The sequence below is a fragment of the Argopecten irradians genome, chromosome 14 (assembly GCF_041381155.1).
Source record: "Argopecten irradians isolate NY chromosome 14, Ai_NY, whole genome shotgun sequence".
NCBI classification, from domain to species: Eukaryota; Metazoa; Mollusca; class Bivalvia; order Pectinida; family Pectinidae; genus Argopecten; species Argopecten irradians.
In genome coordinates, this window is record NC_091147.1 from 7,712,221 (window position 1) to 7,735,998 (window position 23,778).

The following is a 23,778-nucleotide window of genomic DNA, read 5'->3' on the forward strand; positions in this document are numbered from 1 at the left end:
TGCAAAATTTCATGTTTTTATTGAGATGTGCAGCATGTTATTTCATAACTTTGTTAAGTTTTACCTATGAAAATGACGGCCATCTTGAAAAACAATCAGAAGTAGACACAATTCGCGATGTCTCCCGATTTTAATCTGATTTTGGTATTCTTTTGGTAGATTTTGCTGTGAAACAGCAATCATAGGTACGCTAAGCAAGCCTTAGCACATCAAAATAATAATAATAATCCGCAACGAAAATAAAATGCTGTTTTATTAGCTCACCTGGCCCGAAGGGCCGGTGAGCTTATGTCATGGCGCGGCGTCCGTCGTCCGTCCGTCGTCCGTTCGTCCGTCTGTCCGTCAACATTTCCTTTAAATCGCTACTAGTCATAGAGTTCTGCATGGATTGTAACCAAATTTGGCCACAAGCATCCTTGGGGGAAGGGGAACAGAACTTATATAAATTTTGGCTCTGACCCCCAGGGGGCAGGAGGGGCGGGGCCCAATAGGGGAAATAGAGGTAAATCCTATAAATCGCTACTTGTCCTAGAGTTCTGCATGGATTGTAACCAAATTTGGCCACAAGCATCCTTGGGGGAGGGGGAACAGAACTTGTATAAATTTTGGCTCTGACCCCCAGGGGGCAGGAGGGGCGGGGCCCAATAGGGGAAATAGAGGTAAATCCTATAAATCGCTACATGTCCTAGAGTTCTGCATGGATTGTAACCAAATTTGGCCCCAAGCATCCTTGGGGGAGGGGGAACAGAACTTGTATAAATTTTGGCTCTGACCCCCGGGGGCAGGAGGGGCGGCGCCCAATAGGGGAAATAGAGGTGAATCCTTTAAAACGCTACTTGTCCTAGAGTTCTGCATGGATTGTAGCCAAAATTAGCCACAAACAACCTTGGGGGAAGGGGAACAGAACTTGTATAAATTTTGGCTCTGATCCCCCAGGGGCAAGAGGGGCGGGGCCCAATAGGGGAAATAGAGGTGAATCCTTTAAAACGCTACTTGTCCTAGAGTTCTGCATGGATTGTAACCAAAATTAGCCACAAACATCCTTGGGGGAAGAGGAACAGAACTTGTATAAATTTTGGCTCTGATCCACCAGGGGCAAGAGGGGCGGGGCCCAATAGTGGAAATAGAGGTAAATCCTTTAAATCGCTACTAGTCTTAGAGTTCTGCATGGAATGTAACCAAATTTGGCCAGAAACATCTTTGGGGTATAAGAACTGTGTTTGTATAAATTTTGGCTCTGGTTCCGGGGGGCAGGAGGGGCGGGGCCCAATAGGGGAATTATAGGTAATTCCTATAAATCGGTACTTGTCCTAGAGTTCTGCATGGATTGTAACCAAATTTGGTCAGAAACATTCTTTGGGGTAGGAGAACAGAACTTGTATAAATTTTGGCTCTGACCCTCCGGGGGCAGGAGGGGGGGGGGGGGGGGGTGGCGCCCAATAGGGGAAATAGAGGTGAATCCTTTAAATCGCTACTAGTCTTAGAGTTCTGCATGGAATGTAACCAAATTTGGCCAGAAACATCCTTGGGAGAATAAGAACTGTGTTTGTATAAATTTTGGCTCTGGTTCCGGGGGGCAGGAGGGGCGGGGCCCAATAGGTGAATTATAGGTAATTCCTATAAATCGGTACTTGTCCTAGAGTTTGGCATGGAATGTAACCAAATTTGGCCACAAACATCTTTTTTGAAAGGGGAACAGAACTTGTATAAATTTTGGCTCTGGCCCCCCTGGGGGCAGAACGGGTGGGGCCCAATAGGGGAAATAGAGGTAAATCCTATAAATCGCTACTTGTCCTAGAGTTTTGCTTGGATTGTGACCAAATTTGGCCATAAACATCCTTGGGGGAAGGGGAACAGAACTTGTATAAATTTTGGCTCTGACCCCCTGGGGGCAGGAGGGGTGGGGCCCAATAGGGGATTTAGAGGTTAATATTAAAATTCCTTCAGAAAAGAAACAATGAACCTGTATTCAGAAAATTACTTGGCATTACAAACCAGGTGAGCGATACAGGCCCTCTGGGCCTCTTGTTACGTTCACACCCTTATTGAAGTTATAAAATAATAAAACACACATGTGCAATAATTGTCACAACGATGATAGATGTTAACAATTGCGCAATCAGCGATGCTTTCCAATTTTTATTGAGAACAATTTCGTTCTGATCTTGGTTCAGATGTTGTGGTTTCCCGAAAATCACACACAACGCCTTCTTAATTTATTCCTCCGTAGTAGATTTTCTTAGTTTATCTATCTAGTTGAATGGTACAAAATTGATGCTATAAATGATGATTTATTATATTTGTTTTAATGATCTATACAAAAATATTATTTAAATGTGTTTGCAAATTTTTTTATTTGGGTGATCTAGAGATGAACATCATTGCTATTTGGCCTTTCATTCCAGAAATTTTTTATTTATAGCTATTGCTAGCTACCTTTTAATTAGTATCAAACAATTGCATATAGAAATTATACATGAGGTGTCAATCTCTAGTCAACAATAATTCCATCTTTCTTTTTTTTCTGAAAACATGTACGGCTGTAACACTGCTATATTACAGTAATAAACAGAAACTATAGATGTGAAAGCTCGAGTTGCCTCCCTTCAAACATCATTACTATTTATATACATTACCGTAGTGAATGTGCACTGCATAGCACTTGCTGGTCGACTTGTTCAAGCCGTTGTTTAAACAAACATACACAACATATTTGCAGCAATGTTTCATAACATCAAAGGATTGTTGTAATAGGTAACCAAATTATGACTTTATATTTGACAAAAGTATCTGGCCATGATTTATAAGTCGCATGCAAGCAGCCATGTTAGCCTTTTTAACAAGGAAATTACGACATAATCAGAAAACCGTAAAATTTCTTTCGTTATTAAATGGATATTAATTAACTTATTTTCTATTCTTTTAAAGAGACATTGATGGAATTGATAATTTCAGTAATTAATTTGTGTACGTGTATATAGAATTGATTAATTACTGACATGTATTAAACGAAAGTGGCACTCATATTTTTACCAGATTTGTTGATTTAATAAATCTACTTATTTCAGAAATAAGAAATTTTGATATATAAAATACATTACACTCATTTCAGGAAAAAAATAATTTATGGTGGTTGATCTTTTTTACGGAGGCATGTGTAATACACGCCTGCCATCATGGACAGTGGCGTAGGAAGATGAAACGTCATGGGGGGGCAAAGGTCCTCAATATTTTGTAACTCCCCCCCCCCCCCCGCCACACCTACAGGAGGAGATCAATTCAACTCCCAACCATATAATATATGCTTTATGTACATTTTTCATGTATCACTAAATTTAATCCTTGTACACATTTATAGACAGTGGGGTCGCTAAAAGGAAATTAACGAATACGCAAATTGGCCGAATTAGCGTGTGAGCGTCGAAGGCGCGAGATTTTGGTGTTTTATTAGGGGTCTGAGGGTGCCCCCCGGGATGAGTTTTATGTATATATATATTTTGATGATTTTGCGATCGCCCGACAGCGCGAGATTTTGGTGTTTGGGGGGTCCGGGGGTCTCCCCCGGGAAAAAATTACGATTTAGAATGGCTGAGATGAGTTTTACGATGCATTTTGATGAATTTGCGAGCGCCCAAAGGCGTGAGAATTTGGTGTTAGGGGGGGTCGGGGGTCTCCCCCGGCAAAAAAAATACGATTTAGAATGGCTGAGATGAGTTTTACGATAAAGTTTAATGATTATAAAGCATTCTTAACATGGTAATTTTTCGATTTAAAGCTACCTGCACTTAGAAATGATAATTGTGTCGTCATAACATTATGCAACCCTACTCGATCTGAAATATACCGGCTTCACACCATCGGCACATTGTTGTGTAACATAAAAAAATGAATTAATTGTCTCGCTAAGACATATAAACAAATTGATCTTTTAAGAGACATATTTTTTTAATAGCACATAGAATCCCTTGATGGACATTATCAGTCTAGTTTGTGTGTATTGAATTTCACTATTTAAGGTTTGACATTATGCGCTTGAACGTTTTAGGAAATGCGCCGCGCAGCGGAAAATTTTCTAGAATGAAGTACGAAAAATGCGTAGGAGGACCCTTTTTTCTTTCAAATAAACATTTTTAGAAAATTTCAGTCGGCGAAAATGGGGGGGGGGGGGGGGGGGCAAAAAGACATGTTTGCCCCCCGCTTCCTACGCCCCTGATGGAATCACTCTGGTTTTCTTTGATCACCGGAACACTATACCTTGGTAATCCTATCGACAGTTTCCGGAACTACGGGAGATAACTTTACACTGTATTGCAACGTACGTTGTGCATTATACAGCAGTCAGAGGTTCTCCGTTTATCACATGTTTCAGTCACATTCATGTTTCAGTCACATTATAATTTCCCACTTAATTACTTCAGACTTATTTTTAATGTTACAATAAGGTATTAATTATTCTCACCGAAAGTGTGTCTCAATATCGGTACTTATACTAGTGAATACGCTGCACCTGTTAGCGTTACTTACCTACGGCAGACTAACCGCGAATCTAACAGTAATTGCATATAAACTTGTTTGTAATTAAAAACAATTCAACTGACAATAAATGCCTTTTCAATTACAGGTATTTAATCGAATATTGCTAGGCCTATCCACTTATATTTTATAAAAATGAACTAGAATTCCCCCAAACTGATGAACATGTCAACAAGAACAGTCCATACAAAGGGAGACAACTGTTACAAACTCTGTCGACGCACTATAATGCAAAGTGTTACTATATAAAACTCCGAATAAATTACCGAGAAGATCACACATGGGATCACTGCTTCACTCATGTCACAGGGCCATGTATAGTCTCTATATGAAAAAATAGTCAGAAATACGTATAATTAACACAAGGGATTCATCGATCGCTTGCCAGAAATCTGACCTATTTTTTTCTAACTCGGTAACTTCACAGTCAATCGTCACCTACCTACGTATCTACATGTATAACACCGATACCTTCATAAAGGTTCAATCTTTTCATCCATACCAGTATTCACACGTTTCTCTACAATTTTTCTCTACAATTTGTAATACTACTTTAATCGGGACGTGCATTGCTCATTTCGTGCCATTTTGATTCGGGTCGCCAGCGACCTTGACACTTTTCGGAGCTTGTGGCGCCACAGGAGCATACCCTAATAGCGTCACAGGAGCATACCCTAATGCAATATATCCCAGAGTTCATTGCGGTCCCCACATTCATCTCTGTAAACGGCCGTCTGTTGACCTCGGATCACAGAATATTACGTCATTGCATTGCGCCCCCTGTATGTATGACGGTCATAATGATTTTTTTGAAACAGCGGATGTCGTATGCAAATCGTGACTATTTACTTACGAGTAAATCTAGTGCATCCGCAAAATAATCCATTCTTGTTTGGCTTGCTATTGAATGGTCAAATTATATTATGTAAGAACTGACAGTCGTTCACAGGAAAATGGTACAAAACTTACTTACAATTATATTAAAGAATCTAGTATGAGTCCGAAATACGTTTTTCAAGAATCTTGAAATTTCGCTGGACCATTTACAGAGGTGAAATTGTGGGGACCGCAATGCACCCTGGGAGCTATTGACCCTAATGGCGCCACAGGAGCATATCCTAATGGCGCCACAGGAGCATACCCTAATGACAACACAGGAGCATACCCTAATGGCACCACAGGAGCATACCCTAATAGCACCACAGGAGCATACTCTAATAGCGCCACAGGAGCATACCCTAATGGCGCCACAGGAGCATACCCTAATGGCGCCACAGGAGCATACCCTAATGGCGCCACAGGAGCATACCCTAATGGCGCAACAGGAGCATACCCTTATGGCACCACAGGAGCATACCCTAATGGCGCCACATGAGCATACCCTAATGGCGCCACATGAGCATACCCTAATGGCGCCACAGAAGCATACCCTAATGGCGCCACAGGGGCATACTCTAATGGCACCACAGGAGCATGCCCTAATGGCGCCATCGGAGCATACCCTTATGGCGCCAAAGGAGCATACCCTAATGGCGCCACAGGAACATACCCTAATGGCTCCACAGGAGCCTACCCTAGTGGCGCCTAGTGAACATATCCTAATGGCGTCACATGAGCATACCCTAATAGCGCCACAGGAACATACCCTAATGGCACCACAGGAGCATACCCTAATGGCGCCACAGGAGCGTACCCTAATGGCACCACAGGAGGGTATCCTAATGGCGCCAGTAGAGGGTATCCAAATGGCACCAGAAGGGTACCCTTAAAATTTACTAGGACGGAACCCAAGTAACTATGGATCTACGATAAATACGAATTACCTCAATTAGGAGGAAGGCGTTAGGGCTAACCTTGTACTTAATATATTTTTGTACATAAATATTCATTAAAAATGTCATTTGAAATATACATATGTATGAATTATTTAATCTTAGAAATGTGGTTGAGGTATTCGAACAAGTATTTATAACTACTTACAAAGTTGATCTGGATCAATTTGATGGTGTTTTATTTTATTTGTAATAATTACTGTGTGCCACTACTAAATCGATTCAATAAGAATCGTATAAACCTAGAATTACATTTTCCTATTCCACAATAACAAGCAGAAACAGCTATTTCATTTTTTTCTGACAGAAGGAAGGATTGAAAAGAGGAAAAAAACTAACAGGAGATAAAGAAAATCAATAAAATACATAAGATACGTGATGGTGCTGACAAAAGGATACATCTTTATTGGAGATATAGTAATACATTGATTAATGTACATTATTGGTGGGTGAGATATAGTAATACATTAATTAATGTACATTATTTGTGGGGGAGATATAGAAATACATTAATTAATGTACTTTATTGGTGGGTGAGATATAGTAATACATTGATAAATGAACATTATTGATGGGTGAGATATAGTAATACATTGATTAATGTACATTATTGGTGGGTGAGATATAGTAATACACTATTAATGTACATTATTGGTGGGTGAGATATAATAATACATTGATTGATGTACAATATTGATGGGTGAGATATAGTAATACATTGATTAATGTACTTTATTGAACCTAGTCGAGATATAGTAATACATTGATTAATGTACAATATTGATGGGTGAGATATAGTAATACATTGATTAATGTACAATATTGGTGGGTGAGATATAGTAATACATTGATTAATGTACAATATTGATGGGTGAGATATAGTAATACATTGATTAATGTACAATATTGATGGGTGAGATATAGTAATACATTGATTAATGTACATTATTGGTGGGTGAGATATAGTAATACATTGATTAATGTACAATATTGATGGGTGAGATATAGTAATACATTGATTAATGTACAATATTGGTGGGTGAGATATAGTAATACATAAAAAATGTACACTATTGGTGGGTGAGATATAGTAATACATTGATTAATGTACATTATTGGTGGGTGAGATATAGTAATACACTATTAATGTACATTATCGGTGGGTGAGATATAGTAATACATTGATTAATATACATTATTGGTGGGTGAGATATAGTAATACATCGATTAATATACATTATTGGTCGGTGAGATATAGTAATACACTATTAATGTACACTATTGGTGGGTGAGATATAGTAATACATAAAAAATGTACACTATTGGTGGGTGAGATATAGTAATACATTGATTAATGTACATTATTGGTGGGTGAGATATAGCAATACATCGATTAATATACATTATTGGTCGGTGAGATATAGTAATACATTGATAAATAAACATTATTGATGGGTGAGATATAGTAATACATTGATTAATGTACATTATTGGTGGGTGAGATATAGTAATACATTAATTAATGTACATTATTGGTGGGTGAGATATAGTAATACACTATTAATGTACATTATTGGTGGGTGAGATATAGTAATACATTGATTAATGTAACTTATTGGTCGGTGAGGTATAGTAATACATTGATTATGTACATTATTGGTGGGTGAGATATAGTAATACACTATTAATGTACATTATTGGTCGGTGAAATATAGTAATACACTATTAATGTACATTATTGGTGGGTAAGATATAGTAATACACTATTAATGTACAATATTGGTGGGTGAGATATAGTAATACATAAAAAATGTACACTATTGGTGGGTGAGATATAGTAATACATTGATTAATGTACAATATTGATGGGTGAGATATAGTAATACATTGATTAATGTACATTATTGATGGGTGAGAAATAGTTATACATTGATTAATGTACTTTATTGGTAGTCGAGATATAGTAATACATTAATCAATGTACATTATTGATGGGTGAGATATAAGAATACATTGATTAATGAACATTATTGATGGGTGAGATATAAGAATACATTGATTAATGAACATTATTGCTCGGGAGATATAGTAATACATTGATTAATGTACTTTATTGGTAGTCGAGATATAGTAATACATTAATCAATGTACATTATTGATGGGTGAGATATAAGAATACATTGATTAATGAACATTATTGCTCGGGAGATATAGTAATACATTTAAGCAATGATGTCACTAATTTTTTAACTTCATCTGGGTATGAAAGAATTTTTTTTTGCAAACTCTGTGAATCCGCGTGCAGACTACCTGATAATATCAGATGTGTTTAAACGTACGATTCCATTGATTTTCCGATGTACGCAACGTTGACGTCTTATACATTTATATATGTACATTGATTAGTGTACATTATTCACTGAATTATTTACTGAATAAAGAACCATGTAGTTGTAAGTGGCATTCATACTGAATTGCTTGTAGTCTGTTTAAAGTTTGCAAACTTGCGTCCAATCCCACCACATATATAACATACATATAAATGTAAAATAAAATATGTTAGAATAAAAATATTGTTTTCTTCTCCATTTTCTAATTGTGTAAATTTATAAACCCTTTGTGATAAACTTGATATGTTTGTTTGATATGTTTCCTATTAACACCTAGGGTCATGTAAGGAAGACATTCCATGTATGTGGTGTGTAGCGTGTATAAAGTACGTGTTGCGTGTTTTGAGAGACTGCGGTATATTCAGGATATGTCTTCTTGTATACAGGAACTCTTGCCTTTTTTACAGTGCTTTATCGCTGACGCATGCCAACGAGGACACCAAGCAACACATCCCACCCAGTCACATTATACTGACAACCAGTCGTCCCACTCCCTTAACTGAAACTACCACTTTTATAGACTTTGGTGTGTCTCGGTCAGGGGACAGAACCCAGAGCCTACCCCCAAAGAGGAGAACGTTCATACTAAAGGCCAAAATGAGGTAAGTCAAGGGAGACGTTAGGAAGAAGAGATACGATGATATACTAATTTAGTCGCTGGTATGTATATACCTTCTCCCGGTTAGGTTTACGTTGTTTAGGTTTAACCGAGTTGTTTTATGTACATCGCTATGCGTGTAATTCAGAGACTTCCGGGTTTATTTTGTTAGCCGCCGTGGTATTTCATTATAACACTTCGAAAATATAATGCATGTAATTCATAGCTTTCAAAAACCATCAAAGCTTTCAAAAACCATCAAAGATATTTTCTGTGTTGATTATGTTGTGAATGAAAGCTTTTACAACCTCACGATGAATATCAGGTTACCTATAACTGCGCACGCGCAGAAACGATTTATTTTTAATATAACACTATGCAACTGCGTAAATTGTAAGTTGCGGGCCAGTCTACAGTACCTGAAGAGTGTTCTGAAGGGTATTTTTCTCCACATTTGGGAATTAACATGGCATCGAATGTTAACACTGGAATTGGCATATTGGCCTTAATACTACTAGCTTTACACGCATTATCTATAGGAACACCAAGCTGGTTTGTTCTTTATTCTGATGGGAATATCCTCCTGCGAGTTGGACTGTTCGCTGTCTGTCTAACGGATGAGGGGGAATGCTTGTCCTACTTCTCCGTTGTGTTTAAGGAGGGTAGCGCATCGTGTAAGTACACCTGTACCCGCTCTTAAATAATGATATATTTAAAAGCCGAACAAAAATATTTAAATCGTCATTTACCATACTCAACAATAGAAAAAAAATATTAAAATACATGAATTTATAAATAAAAAATTGTAATCGCTGTGTTTGAAATAAATGATTTGGCAGCATCCCATCAAACAAGTGACATGTACATCATGGCTACCCGTACTTTATTTCAAATGCCGTCCCAGTATTCATATACATTTAGCTTTGCTATGTTTTTAGGACTTATTGACAGCTCCTTGTGAAAGCAGCAATTAGATTGGCCAGAACGTGACCCCAAATGGAATGCAGTTAAATGCTTCTGTATTTTGATAAGACCGAAAAACACATGTATTTATCAAAACAAAATACTTATATCACAAAAAGCTTAGACTAGGGTTAATTGAAAATTCTCAACTCATTTTGGGACATTCATTAGCTTGATAATGAACTTAATCCATCATGCCAAACAAACGAATAACACACTTTTTCGAAGGCTTTCATATAAATGTTAATGATTCAATCCAATTTAATTTTCGTACGTTACTTTGGCGATATTCGATCATAATTGTTGGTTTATTTCTGTTCCAGTTGAATACTTTGCCTATATTGGATTAAACATCATAGCTGGGATCTGTAACCTGGTATTTTTCATCCGGTGTATCTATCACGAATGCTCTACTCCACCGCGTTATGAACGTCAGTTCATCACTCGTCAGGCCACTATTTGGTTTTTCGCTGGTAACTATCTTATTTTATCACATAATCCGAGCGATATTCAGTGATTTCGCCCATGTAATATTTTTGCAGAAGTCACTAGTATAATATGTCCTTACCATAGATTTCATTGCAGCATGCCACTGAAGACACCAAACAAGTACACCCACTGAGTCACATTATATTGACAACGGCCGAACTAGTCGATCCACTTTCTTTAACGGCCATGGACCATAACCAGAAGCCTTCCACACATGGATGAGCTCTCAACTAAAGTGAGGAGGTGTCAAAGAAGCTTTATGAAAAGACAAAATACTATTTAGTTGTGTTTTTCGATCACACAATGGCGCAACAGTTACAATTATAATGCCCTACCTGCATGGCCATTGTGTTAAAGATCTGAAAGACATTGCATCATATTCGACCACACTAATTTTTGCAAAGCATTCAGTAACATTTCATTATTTATCAAAGACAATTACCAAGTGTAATGTGTCTCTACTTTTTTTTTTTAACAGCCGGGTTGCTCATCGCTGCAGTGGTTTGGACTTTTATATCGCTGGTAGCTGGTGACGAAAAACTGAAATCAGTCGACACACCTTCTTCCATGTCATTTGAGCCCGGATATTCTTTCCATATCGCATGGGTTACCGGAAGTGGTTATTTTATTTTCGCCATCTTCCTTGTCACCTATGCCAGGCGTTTGGCTGCTTCCGAGACACCGGATTTTCTGGTAACTGGCACCACCCGGGGTATTGTGCTGCAGACTGGAAATCAACCATTCAACAATACAGGAAACCCTCAGACCGCCGCATTGGGACACCCCATCCCTCCACCGGAGTACCCTAAAACCCTCACTGGAGGGTATCCTAGTGGCGCCACAGAAGGGTATCCTAATGGCGCCACAGGAGGATACACTCAACATGCATCAAAAGCGCGCTCAAACGATTACAGATTGCCACAAGACGATCCTTCATACACGTACAACCAATAGGCAGGTCATATCACTGGTCTGTTGTTTTGGTTATATATAACATCCAAAGATATATTTGATGCAAGTGTTCGAACAACTTACAATTATTTACAAAATTTTGTTGAACCTTGCATACATTGTGGATGAAATAATCAACATATTATAGTTCTTTTACAGTAGTTCATAGTACTGTTTTTTTAAGTAAACAGGAGAGACTTTGCGGAGAGCTCCTTAACCCTTATACAATCATAACCAGGCAAAATATATATATATAGTAGGACTTTTTTTACCAGTTACCGATACCATTCTCTGATATCACACAGATGCATGAATTTCACTAAAGCGATGGTGACTCTTTATTAAAGTTTGAAACCAGAATGCAATGTACAAATAATAATAAAAATAATAATAATTGACTTTATTTTCATTCGATTCCACATTGAGTCAAAGACTCTTTTCACATGTGGTCGAACATATAAAATGTACAGTATTTAAAAATTGAGTTTCAATAAATGTTTTCCCGTAAATGTTGTTATTGTATCACTTGGCTGATATGACTTTGAAACAACTGGATACGGTATCTGAAGTCTGCCTTTGTCGAGGTAGAGCAACGCTTCTTTGTTCAAAACTTTTAAAATAATGGTTAGCGATCTGTTATGCAGAATATACTGTTTATAAATAACTTGAACTGATATATTTGTATAATGGATATTAATCTTGTAGGTTATGGGACTCAATATATACCACTGTAAGGACAGTAGCGGGTGTATTCAGTCAATAGATATCGCGACTGTGACATCTGGCATGGAGTACATCACTAAAATTTATGTGATCAAAGCTGGGCCCACTTGTTCAAACGGTGATTAGGCTAATCACAGTTTAACGATAATTTTCAAATCGAGATAAAATAATTTCTGGTTATACAAATTTTACGAAATTTTATAGGAATCTCAAGAACTCCATCCTTTACTTGCTTGCTGAGTTTAGTTAATCACAAATGTTGCAGTAAATGAAACATGAACATTTCTCTAATCATGTGATTAAGCTAATCATGCTTTGAACAACTGTACAATTGTAATGTAAGGCGTTACGTGGGGTGAAATGTAAGCTTTGGGTGTAAACCTAACGACACGGTCCATGTCCTCCAAGGCTAGGAAACCAGGAAGTTCGGGTGAAATGGAAAACCCCTACCATCCCAAAAATTGTATCTGTCTGTGACGATATCATGAACAAAAGAAACAAAAAAGGTATTTTAGCTGTGCTGAATTATTTCAAAATAACCCATCATGAATGTCTTTTAAAAGAGATAAACATATCGTCTCATGCCATAGATACGTACAAAAGCGTCATAGGAAAACATTGTAGAATCTGTTCAAAAAAAGGCAATTACTTTTTTTGGTAAGACACATGTTTTAAAATGTTTATAACTCCTCTCTAATATATTCCATGTCACATCCATAAGATTGCGCTATAATTTGATGTTCGTTCCTCAACTCAGTTCAGATTGGTTGTCTATAGCGCCTTTGCTAGGGGCTGCGGTGGCCGAGTGGTTAAGATGTCTCGGCATATTACCACAAGCCCTCCACCTCTGGGATGCGGGTTCGAATCCCATGTGGGGCAGTTGCCAGGCACTGACCGCTGGTTTTTCTCCGGGTTCTCCGGCTTTCCTCCACCAACAAACCTGGCTCGTCCTTATATGACCCTGGCTGTTAATAGGACGTTAAACTAATAAAACCACGCGTTCAAAGAGCTACTGAAAATATATCGCAACATCCCCAAACCGCAATTCCATCGCATTTAAAGTGGAAACCATTGTCTACCGATCGTGTAAAAGGTAAACTCCTCACTACATCATAGTCTAGGAAAGCTATATTTTAAGGGAGTGGGACGACTTGTTCGCCAGTTACAAGTATAAAGTGACTGATGGACTATGCTTTAGTGAGATGGCACTACAAAAAGATCAAGAGTTCTATCTTCCCGCTGTAATGCATTGCATTTTTGTGACATGTATGTGAATATACCCCGACATTGAGCAGGTTTTGATACGCTTTTTAACTTTTTTCATTTTTTTTTTTTTTTTTTTAATTTTATGTAAATTACTTCTCTCCAATTGTCTTCCATTCTGGCATTTTCCTCTCTCAAACACTAGAAATTATAGAGCTTTTTATTCTTATTAATGAGAAGGGGTAAGAAAAGAAGAAGAAAGAATGAGAAAGGTGAAGGAGGTAAAGAGAAATAAGTGTATGTTGAGGAAAGGTGGCTTAAGAGGTAAAGAGAAATAAGTGTATGTTGAGGAATGGTGGCTTAAGAGGTAAAGAGAAATAAGTGTATGTTGAGGAATGGTGGCTTAAGAGGTAAAGAGAAATAAGTGTATGTTGAGGAAAGGTGGCTTAAGAGGTAAAGAGAAATAAGTGTATGTTGAGGAATGGTGGCTTAAGAGGTAAAGAGAAATAAGTGTATGTTGAGGAAAGGTGGCTTAAGAGGTAAAGAGAAATAAGTGTCTGTTGAGGAATGGTGGCTTAAGAGGTAAAGAGAAATAAGTGTATGTTGAGGAAAGGTGGCTTAAGAGGTAAAGAGAAATAAGTGTATGTTGAGGAAAGGTGGCTTAAGAGGTAAAGAGAAATAAGTGTATGTTGAGGAAAGGTGGCTTAAGAGGTAAAGAGAAATAAGTGTATGTTGAGGAAAGGTGGCTTAAGAGGTAAAGAGAAATAAGTGTATGTTGAGGAAAGGTGGCTTAAGAGGTAAAGAGAAATAAGTGTATGTTGAGGAAAGGTGGCTTAAGAGGTAAAGAGAAATAAGTGTATGTTGAGGAAGGTGGCTTAAGAGGTAAAGAGAAATAAGTGTATGTTGAGGAAAGGTGGCTTAAGAGGTAAAGAGAAATAAGTGTATGTTGAGGAAAGGTGGCTTAAGAGGTAAAGAGAAATAAGTGTATGTTGAGGAAAGGTGGCTTAAGAGGTAAAGAGAAATAAGTGTATGTTGAGGAAAGGTGGCTTAAGAGGTAAAGAGAAATAAGTGTATGTTGAGGAAAGGTGGCTTAAGAGGTAAAGAGAAATAAGTGTATGTTGAGGAATGGTGGCTTAAGAGGTAAAGAGAAATAAGTGTATGTTGAGGAAAGGTGGCTTAAGAGGTAAAGAGAAATAAGTGTATGTTGAGGAATGGTGGCTTAAGAGGTAAAGAGAAATAAGTGTATGTAGAGGAATGGTGGCTTAAGAGGTAAAGAGAAATAAGTGTATGTTGAGGAAAGGTGGCTTAAGAGGTAAAGAGAAATAAGTGTATGTTGAGGAAAGGTGGCTTAAGAGGTAAAGAGAAATAAGTGTATGTTGAGGAAAGGTGGCTTAAGAGGTAAAGAGAAATAAGTGTATGTTGAGGAAAGGTGGCTTAAGAGGTAAAGAGAAATAAGTGTATGTTGAGGAATGGTGGCTTAAGAGGTTAAGAGAAATAAGTGTATGTTGAGGAAAGGTGGCTTAAGAGGTAAAGAGAAATAAGTGTATGTTGAGGAAAGGTGGCTTAAGAGGTAAAGAGAAATAAGTGTATGTTGAGGAAAGGTGGCTTAAGAGGTAAAGAGAAATAAGTGTATGTTGAGGAAAGGTGGCTTAAGAGGTAAAGAGAAATAAGTGTATGTTGAGGAATGGTGGCTTAAGAGGTAAAGAGAAATAAGTGTATGTTGAGGAAAGGTGGCTTAAGAGGTAAAGAGAAATAAGTGTATGTTGAGGAAAGGTGGCTTAAGAGGTAAAGAGAAATAAGTGTATGTTGAGGAAAGGTGGCTTAAGAGGTAAAGAGAAATAAGTGTATGTAGAGGAAAGGTGGCTTAAGAGGAACAATTAAACACATTCTAACCCGACTACTGCTTCAGTATACATTTCTACAATGAATTCCAGTTGAATCAATTTTTAAAAGAAAACTTGTATTTTTTTTCTTTGCTATAAGTGTTTGTTTGATTAATAACATGAAATGAAAGTACATCTGAGACATGCATGGATAATCCTTAAATGACATGCCAAACCAACCAATCAACAGCTTAGTTTCCCTACCGACTATAAGGGCACCGCCTGACTACACCGCAGCTTATAAACATGGTGATGTCTACTTCTGTTTAGCGTTTCACATTCATGAAGTGGAACGCCTTGTTTGGCTATTGTCAGTATAATGTGAAACGCGGGGTATGCTTCATACTGTGTGCATGTACATCACAAACCATCGACATGCGTGCCATATTCTAGAGTGAAGTCCGTCATCAAAGGACTATACCTGTTAGTACGTTAAACCAAATTAGCCATTAACCAGAACCAAGCTACTTCATCCCGTGGCGTTAACCACTAGACCATTGTATCATTGAATACTGGAAAAATCCGAACCAAACTATCCCGTCACGTAAACCACTAGACCATTGTATCAGTGAATACTAGAAAAATCCGAACCAAACTATCCAGTCACGTTAACCACTAGGCCATTGTATCAGTGAATACTGGAAACATCCGAACCAAACTAACCAGTCACGTTAACCACTACACCATTGTATCAGTGAATACTGGAAAAATCCGAACCAAATTATCCCGTCATGTTAACCACTACACCATTGTATCAGTGAATACTGGAAAAATCCGAACCAAACTATCCCGTCACGTTAACCACTACACCATTGTATCAGTGAATACTGGAAAAATCCTAACCAAACTATCCTGTCACGTTAACCACTAGACCATTGTATCAGTGAATACTGGAAAAAACCGCACCAAATTATCCAGTCACGTTAACCACTACACCAGTGTATCAGTGAATACTGGAAAAATCCGAACCAAACTATCCCGTCACGTTAACCACTAGACCATTATATCAGTGAATACCGGAAAAATCTTAACCAAACTATCCCGTCACGTTAACCACTACACCAGTGTATCAGTGAATACTGGAAAAATCCGAACCAAACTATCCCGTCACGTTAACCACTAGACCATTATATCAGTGAATACCGGAAAAATCTTAACCAAACTATCCCGTCACGTTAACCACTACACCAGTGTATCAGTGAATACTGGAAAAATCCGAACCAAACTATCCCGTCACGTTAACCACTAGACCATTATATCAGTGAATACCGGAAAAATCTTAACCAAACTATCCCGTCACGTTAACCACTAGACCATTGTATCAGTGAATACTGGAAAAATCCGAACCAAACTATCCCGTCACGTTAACCACTAGACCATTATATCAGTGAATACCGGAAAAATCTTAACCAAACTATCCCGTCACGTTAACCACTAGACCATTGTATCAGTGAATACTGGAAAAATCCGAACCAAACTATCCCGTCACGTTAACCACTAGACCATTGTATCAGTGAATACTGGAAAAATCCGAACTTAACTATCCCGTCACGTGAACCACTAGACCATTGTATCAGTGAATACTGGAAAAATCCGAACCAAACTATCCCGTCACGTTAACCACTAGACCATTATATCAGTGAATACTGGAAAAATCCGAACCAAACTATCCCGTCACGTTAACCACTAGACCATTATATCAGTGAATACTGGAAAAAACCGAACCAAACTATCCCCTCACGTTAACCACTAGACCATTATATCAGTGAATACTGGAAAAATCCGAACCAAACTATCCAGTCATGTTCACCACTAGACCATTGTATCAGTGAATACTGGAAAAATCCGAACCAAACTATCCCGTCACGTTAACCACTACACCATTGTATCAGTGAATACTGGAAAAACAGATACGATCATTTAGGATAATAATGCTAATCTGCATGCATTGCTGTATAGAGATTGAATAGTGTTTTGATTGCGTTAAAGGTGGTATGAACGCAATGGGATACAGACATATTCAATGTAGCGCGTTAGCGCTACATGTAGAATATGTCTGTATCCAATTGCGTTCATACCATCTTTAACACAATCAAAATACTGTTCAATCTATATTTTTACATAAATAAATCCACTTTTACGTCAAATTTAAAACGGTGATGGTTGCTAAGTTGGGTAACTACGGTAGTCAGGATGACCGAAGATATAGTTCCTATTGTTGAATGTTATAGCTGCAGTTTGGTTTGAAATACAAAAATGACACTTTTCAATTATTTTCAAAATACATCTTTTTTTTCAATTTGATAATATATCAATAATGTCCAATTCGAATAAAAATTGAGATAACCAATGCGGAACGACTACCGGTATGCATCGTTGTCAAGGTAGTGAGGCGGTTCGGAGTGGAGCGAGCCGCCATATTTGATTTTCAACCGAGGAAAGTTACTGTGATATAGCCAATTGATGGTATGACCGTTGAGCTGCTGAATGCTTGTCATGTATGTATCGGTCTAAGAACGCGATTTAGACTAAATTCTTCATAGTCATTACTTTTATTTTATTGTACGGAGGATAGACAAGTGTTTGCCTGTGTGTAGGCCTATTTTGAATGCAAAGACGGGGCTATTTAAAACTGATGATACTGTTTCGGATAGGTTACCTGTAATGTTTTTGTTTTGGAAACGTATACACTGTATATGATCTGTTCACCTATTGTTCGCTTAGACGCTCCCAGAATTGTTCACCGACAATCAGATGTTCTGTACACACATACATGTAGGCCTACATCTGACGTAACTATGGGATTCCCCGAACATTCCTGAGGAAAGCCCCCCGGTTGTAGCCCCGACCAGCGATTCATTTTGTAGTTTATTACCGTTACAATGCTTGATCACATCTTTTGTTTTGATGTAAAATACATATTTAATTGGATCTAATAAAAACTCCTTATTGTTCTTTTGAAATCCGTCAACTTATTACGCAAAAATCTTATCGAAGCGTGAACTAGAAGTAGTCCGAACCTGCACTGCGTTTGTATTCATACGTAGTTTCGATTACGCTAATATATTTACATATGCCCCTATATAGTCAATGGGAGGGGAGTTGCGTTCAAATTAGCGTAAACGCAACGACGTATGAATACAAACCCAGAGTAGGATCGGACTACTTCTAGTTCACGCTTCGGTAAGATTTTGCGTCATATGATAATCTAAATAAACTTTAATTACTTAATATACATTTTACCTTTTCATAGATGACAGATTTGCCTTGAATTAATAATAAACTAAAAAACGATTTCGGTCTTCTATTTGTCTCGAGACTGATCCTTAGGCGGTACAGACAATATCATGCTCGTCATTAGCCTACTCGGTTGGCCTACTGCATGAAGTGTAAACAAAGTTTCCTCGTTGTCGGATTCAAAATAATATTAAAGAGTTGTTATTAGATCCAATTAAAATGTATTTGACATCAAAACAGAATAGATTCTATGTGTTCAAGCATTGTAACGGTAATAGACAACAAAATGAATCGCTGGTCGAGGCTACAACCGGGGGCTTTCCTCAGGAATGTTTGAGGGATTCCACAGTTACGTCAGTCACACACCATGCAAACACTTGCCTGTCATCCGTACAATAAAATAAAAGTCGTGACAATGAAGAATTTAGTCTATATCGCGTACGTAGACCGATACATACATTACAAACATTCAGCAGCTCAACAGTCATACCATTTGATCAAAAGGCTATTTCACAGATACTTTCCTCGGTTGAAAATCAAATATGGCGGCTCGCTCCACTTCGGGCCGCATCACTACCCTGACAACGATACCGGTAGTCGTTCCGCCTCGGTTATCTCAATTTTTATTCGAAATGGACATTATTGATACATTATCAAATTAAAAAAAAATATATATTAAAAAATAATTCAAGGTGTCATTGTTATATTTCAAATCAAACTGCACCTATAACATTCAACAATCGGAACTATATCTTCGGTCATCCTGACTACCGTAGTTACCCAACTTAGCAACCATCGCCGTTTTAAATTTGACGTAAAAGTAGACGTATTTATGTAAATATAAAGATTGAACAGTGTTTTGATTGCGTTAAAGGTGTGGTATGAACGCAATGGGATACAGACATATTCTACATGTAGCGCTAACGCGCTACATTGAATATGTCTGTATCCCATTGCGTTCATACCACCTTTAACGCAATCAAAACACTGTTCAATCTCTATTTGAACGCAACTCCCCTCCCGTTGACTATACAGGGGCATATGTAAATATATAAATGTAAACACTAGTAGTCGGGGCAGACCCGGATACGGTTAATGATGCATAAAATGTTTGTTTACGTCGGCTGGTTACTCCGTACTTTAATGTATTCAGTCAAAGATCGAACATGTTATTTTAGTCGAGTTGTTCACTTCCTTGTAGACCAGCTTTACTTCGTTTTACAGAAATTGTATTTATGTTGAGATCTGTAATCATCCCACGAAGAAGGTCAATCCTACGTGTAACCTAAACCACATTAGGTGATTTAAATCGTCTATAAGAAAACGCATCCTAAAATTGAAGAGATGCTATGTTAGATTGGATTTTAAAACTTACTTGAATATAGATCATTTATTTCTGGTTGACCTGACTAGTTTAATTAGTGTGCACTTTAGTATATATGTTAGATATATAAATCTATATCGGTGAATCCTTAAGTTCGTCCTCATATACATTTAGTCCTAATATACTCTCAAGTATTCCGATTTTTTGGGTGTGAGTATGAAGTTAATAAGTATCACACATATAGCATAGGTCAGTTTGTTGGAATGGATCTAATAGAGTTGCTTCCCTTGTAACAGCAATAAAATATTATTTCGTGCATGGAATCATTACAACCATAAACGATATTAGTTATAACGAAATAGGTCTAAAAATGGCTTCATACAATTATTTTCTGTTTCATTTTGATGCAAAATTGCGAAACCAAGTGACTCTTGTTCAACTGCAGTGCGATATTTTGTTAAACTATTTAATAAGATATGATTATAGATTTAATAAGATATGATTATAGATTTAATAAGATATGATTATAGATTTAATAAGATATAGGATTATAGATTTAATAAGATATGATTATAGATTTAATAAGATATATGATTATAGATTTAATAAGATATGATTATAGATTTAATAAGATATGATTATAGATTTAATAAGATATATGATTATAGATTTAATAAGATATGATTATAGATTTAATAAGATATGATTATAGAAAACTTGTTCACTTTTACAGTAGATACTAAATAACACTCATACGTTGTTTCTCATACCTTTTACAAAGTAGACCGTATGTCAGCCTAGTTTACATTGGTGTTTTAGGTTTATCGTCTTTTAACATATGATCATACCTACCTGTTGTAGACGTTATTTCAGACAGTGGATTTTTTCTTTCAATTCACTTATGTATCTAAATCAAATTTACAAACAGCCAGCATATTTGGTCGGTATAGTCAAGTTTCCGCATTAAACAGAGTTGTCTTACAAGAAGGAAATTACTATTACGACTGAATATGTATAAGAATCCTATTTAGATAAGCTGTGCTCCATTGTGAATCGAAAATATTTGCTCGGCCAATCAGGTCTAATATACGAAAGTCCGTGTACGTTGGTCAACAATAGTCACCAGATAAAACAAATCAGATATAGGAGAAAATTACTTACCTCGTCCAGAACTCAAAACCTTTCTCCAAATGTGAGGCATGTTAAGGGAGACGTTATGGAAAAAAGGAAAGATAAAATTCTACATACAGACGCCTTTCTGTTTGTGAAGCTTCAAACTTACATAATAATGATTCAAATTCGACTTGTTCCCTGTTTGGTAATGATCCTAAATGTATACTGTAGTTTTTCAATTGAGCGAAATGTTATAAATACTGACAACAATTTAATATGAGATAATAATTATAAGTACTAAAGGAAAAATGTGTGTATTAACAAGGTTTTCGAGAAGTATTGTGCCGAACTCAGATTGTAACTCGGTAAATCAAAGTATACATGTATACATCAAATCCATGGAGCATACAACGGTTTTTTGTTGTATGAAACATTAATGAAGTTTCAGACAGAAGTCAGAGATCGAAGCTCTCATTAGTACGGAGTACTATTGGCGATCGATTGTATCGTGCTAGTCAGCAATACACTCGTCGGTATTAATAAACCGGGTGAACTGTTGGAAGTAGGTTAACAAAACTAAACGAATTATTACTATTTTAACAAGAGGCCCATGGGCCTTAACGGTCACCTGAGTTAAAATATATAATGAAACAAATAATGAAACAAATTAAAGACATAAACACTATAAGCTGGGCCATGAAGTTGGTCAGTGATTTATAAATTTGACCTTTTTAGACTATGAAGAGTATTTGCTTCCATCAAACCTGTGAACTTAGAGGCATTTTTTGAAATTTAAATCAATTTGACCCTGTTTGGTCCTGCCCCTCTGGTCCCCCAGGGGGTCATCGAGGACGGATATGGATGTTAAAATGCTATATCTTAGGCTAATAATTCTAATCAAGTTTGAATAATTTCCTATGAAAATTGGGCAAATAATGTTCACAAATATGTTTTTCCTATATAAACTAAAGTAAACTTGACCCCTCCCCAGGGGGTAACGTGAGACCCCAAGGTCATATAATTCACAGTTTTTTATAAAACACCTGAAGACCTTTCCATCTATAATTATTTGATTCTACTATATCCAGAATTTTAGAAGATTTTTGAAGTTTTAGCCTATTTGACCCTTTTTTAGCCCCGCCCCTCTGCCCCCAGGGGGTCGGCCAGGACCAATGTGGATATGATATTAAAATGCTATCTCAGGCTAATGATTCTAACCAAGTTTGACTAATTTCCTATGAAAATTGAGCAAAAAATGCTCATTAATGTGTTTTTCCTATATAAACTATAGTAAACTTGACCCCCTCCCCAAGGGTAAACAGGAGACCCCAGGGTCATATAGTTTACAATTTTTATAAACAAACTTTAAGACCTTTTCATCTATAAAGTGTATTTGATTATACCATTTCCAGAATTTTAAAAGAATATTTTTGAAGTTTTAACCTATTTGACCTTTTTTGGCCCCACCCCTCTGCCTCCAGGGGGTCGGCCTGGACGAATATGGATATGATATTAAAATGCTACCTCAGGCTAATAATTCTAACCAAGCTTGACTCGTTTCCAATGAAAATTGACCAAATAATGCGCAAAAATGTGTTTTCTCAATATAAAGTATAGTAAACTTAACCCCCTCCCCAGGGGGAAACTAGAGACCCCAGGGTCATATAATTCACATTTTTTGTAAAGGACCTTAAGACCTTTCTATCTATGAAGAGTATTTGATTCTACCACATCTGTGAGTAGAGAAGAAGATTTTTGAAATTTTATTCAATTTTACCTCTTTTGGCCCCTCCCACAGCCCCCTGGGGTGTGGGGACCATATAATTCACAATTTTGATTGGCCTTATGCCTTAGAAGGTTTGCGCAAAATTTCATTGAAATTGCTTCAGCAGTTTTGGAGAAGAAGTCGAACATGTAAATTGTTTACGGACATACGACGGACGACGCACGACGACGGACAAAAGGCGATTAGAATAGGTCACTTGAGACTTCGTCTCAGGTGACCTAATAACCGATGAAGTTTTGCTTTTTTCCGTCTTTGCAAAGTACATAGTTAGCTCCCTTGCGGGTAGGTATCGATTGTTACATAATTATTTCGTGACCATAGTTCGCGTCGTTTTCTCTTTACGAATGTCGTTACGTCATATAATGGGTAGCGGAGGTGTTAGTAGACCGCTGTTAAGTTCTCTCAAGTGTCGAAATAGAATTCTGTATATTAAGCCCATTGCATGATCGTAGTTTTCTCTTCTTACCGTCTCATATTGACAATGTAAATGTTTCAGCCGAAGTGATCGTCCCCCCTGTAAGACCCGACACTTATACGAGACACGTCAGTATTAGTGTGTTTTGTTTGTTTGTTTGATTGATTAATTAACGTCCTATTATATATATATATAACAGCTATTGTCATGTAAGGACGGCCTCCTATGTATGCGGTGTGTTGCGTGTATGTTGTGCGAGGTGCATGTTTTGGGAGACTGCGGTATATTCCTGTTGTGTCTTCTTGTATAGTGGAACTATACTTGCCCTTTTTATAGTG

At 37.3% G+C, this 23,778-nt stretch overlaps 2 protein-coding genes across 2 annotated transcripts; both read left to right on the forward strand.

Annotated features, from left to right (window-relative positions):
• The first annotated feature begins 5,630 nt into the window (after positions 1 to 5,630).
• Positions 5,631 to 6,302, forward strand: LOC138307014 (RNA-binding protein 12B-like). Its single transcript, XM_069247640.1, has one exon. It carries the CDS (start codon positions 5,631 to 5,633, stop codon positions 6,300 to 6,302), a length of 672 nt encoding a protein of 223 aa, XP_069103741.1.
• A 3,425-nt stretch (positions 6,303 to 9,727) lies between these two features.
• Positions 9,728 to 12,265, forward strand: LOC138306822 (uncharacterized). Its single transcript, XM_069247299.1, has 3 exons — positions 9,728 to 10,027; positions 10,640 to 10,789; positions 11,284 to 12,265. Exons 1-3 carry the CDS (start codon positions 9,820 to 9,822, stop codon positions 11,757 to 11,759), a joined length of 834 nt encoding a protein of 277 aa, XP_069103400.1. The 5' UTR covers positions 9,728 to 9,819; the 3' UTR covers positions 11,760 to 12,265.
• Positions 12,266 to 23,778: the final 11,513 nt, after the last annotated feature.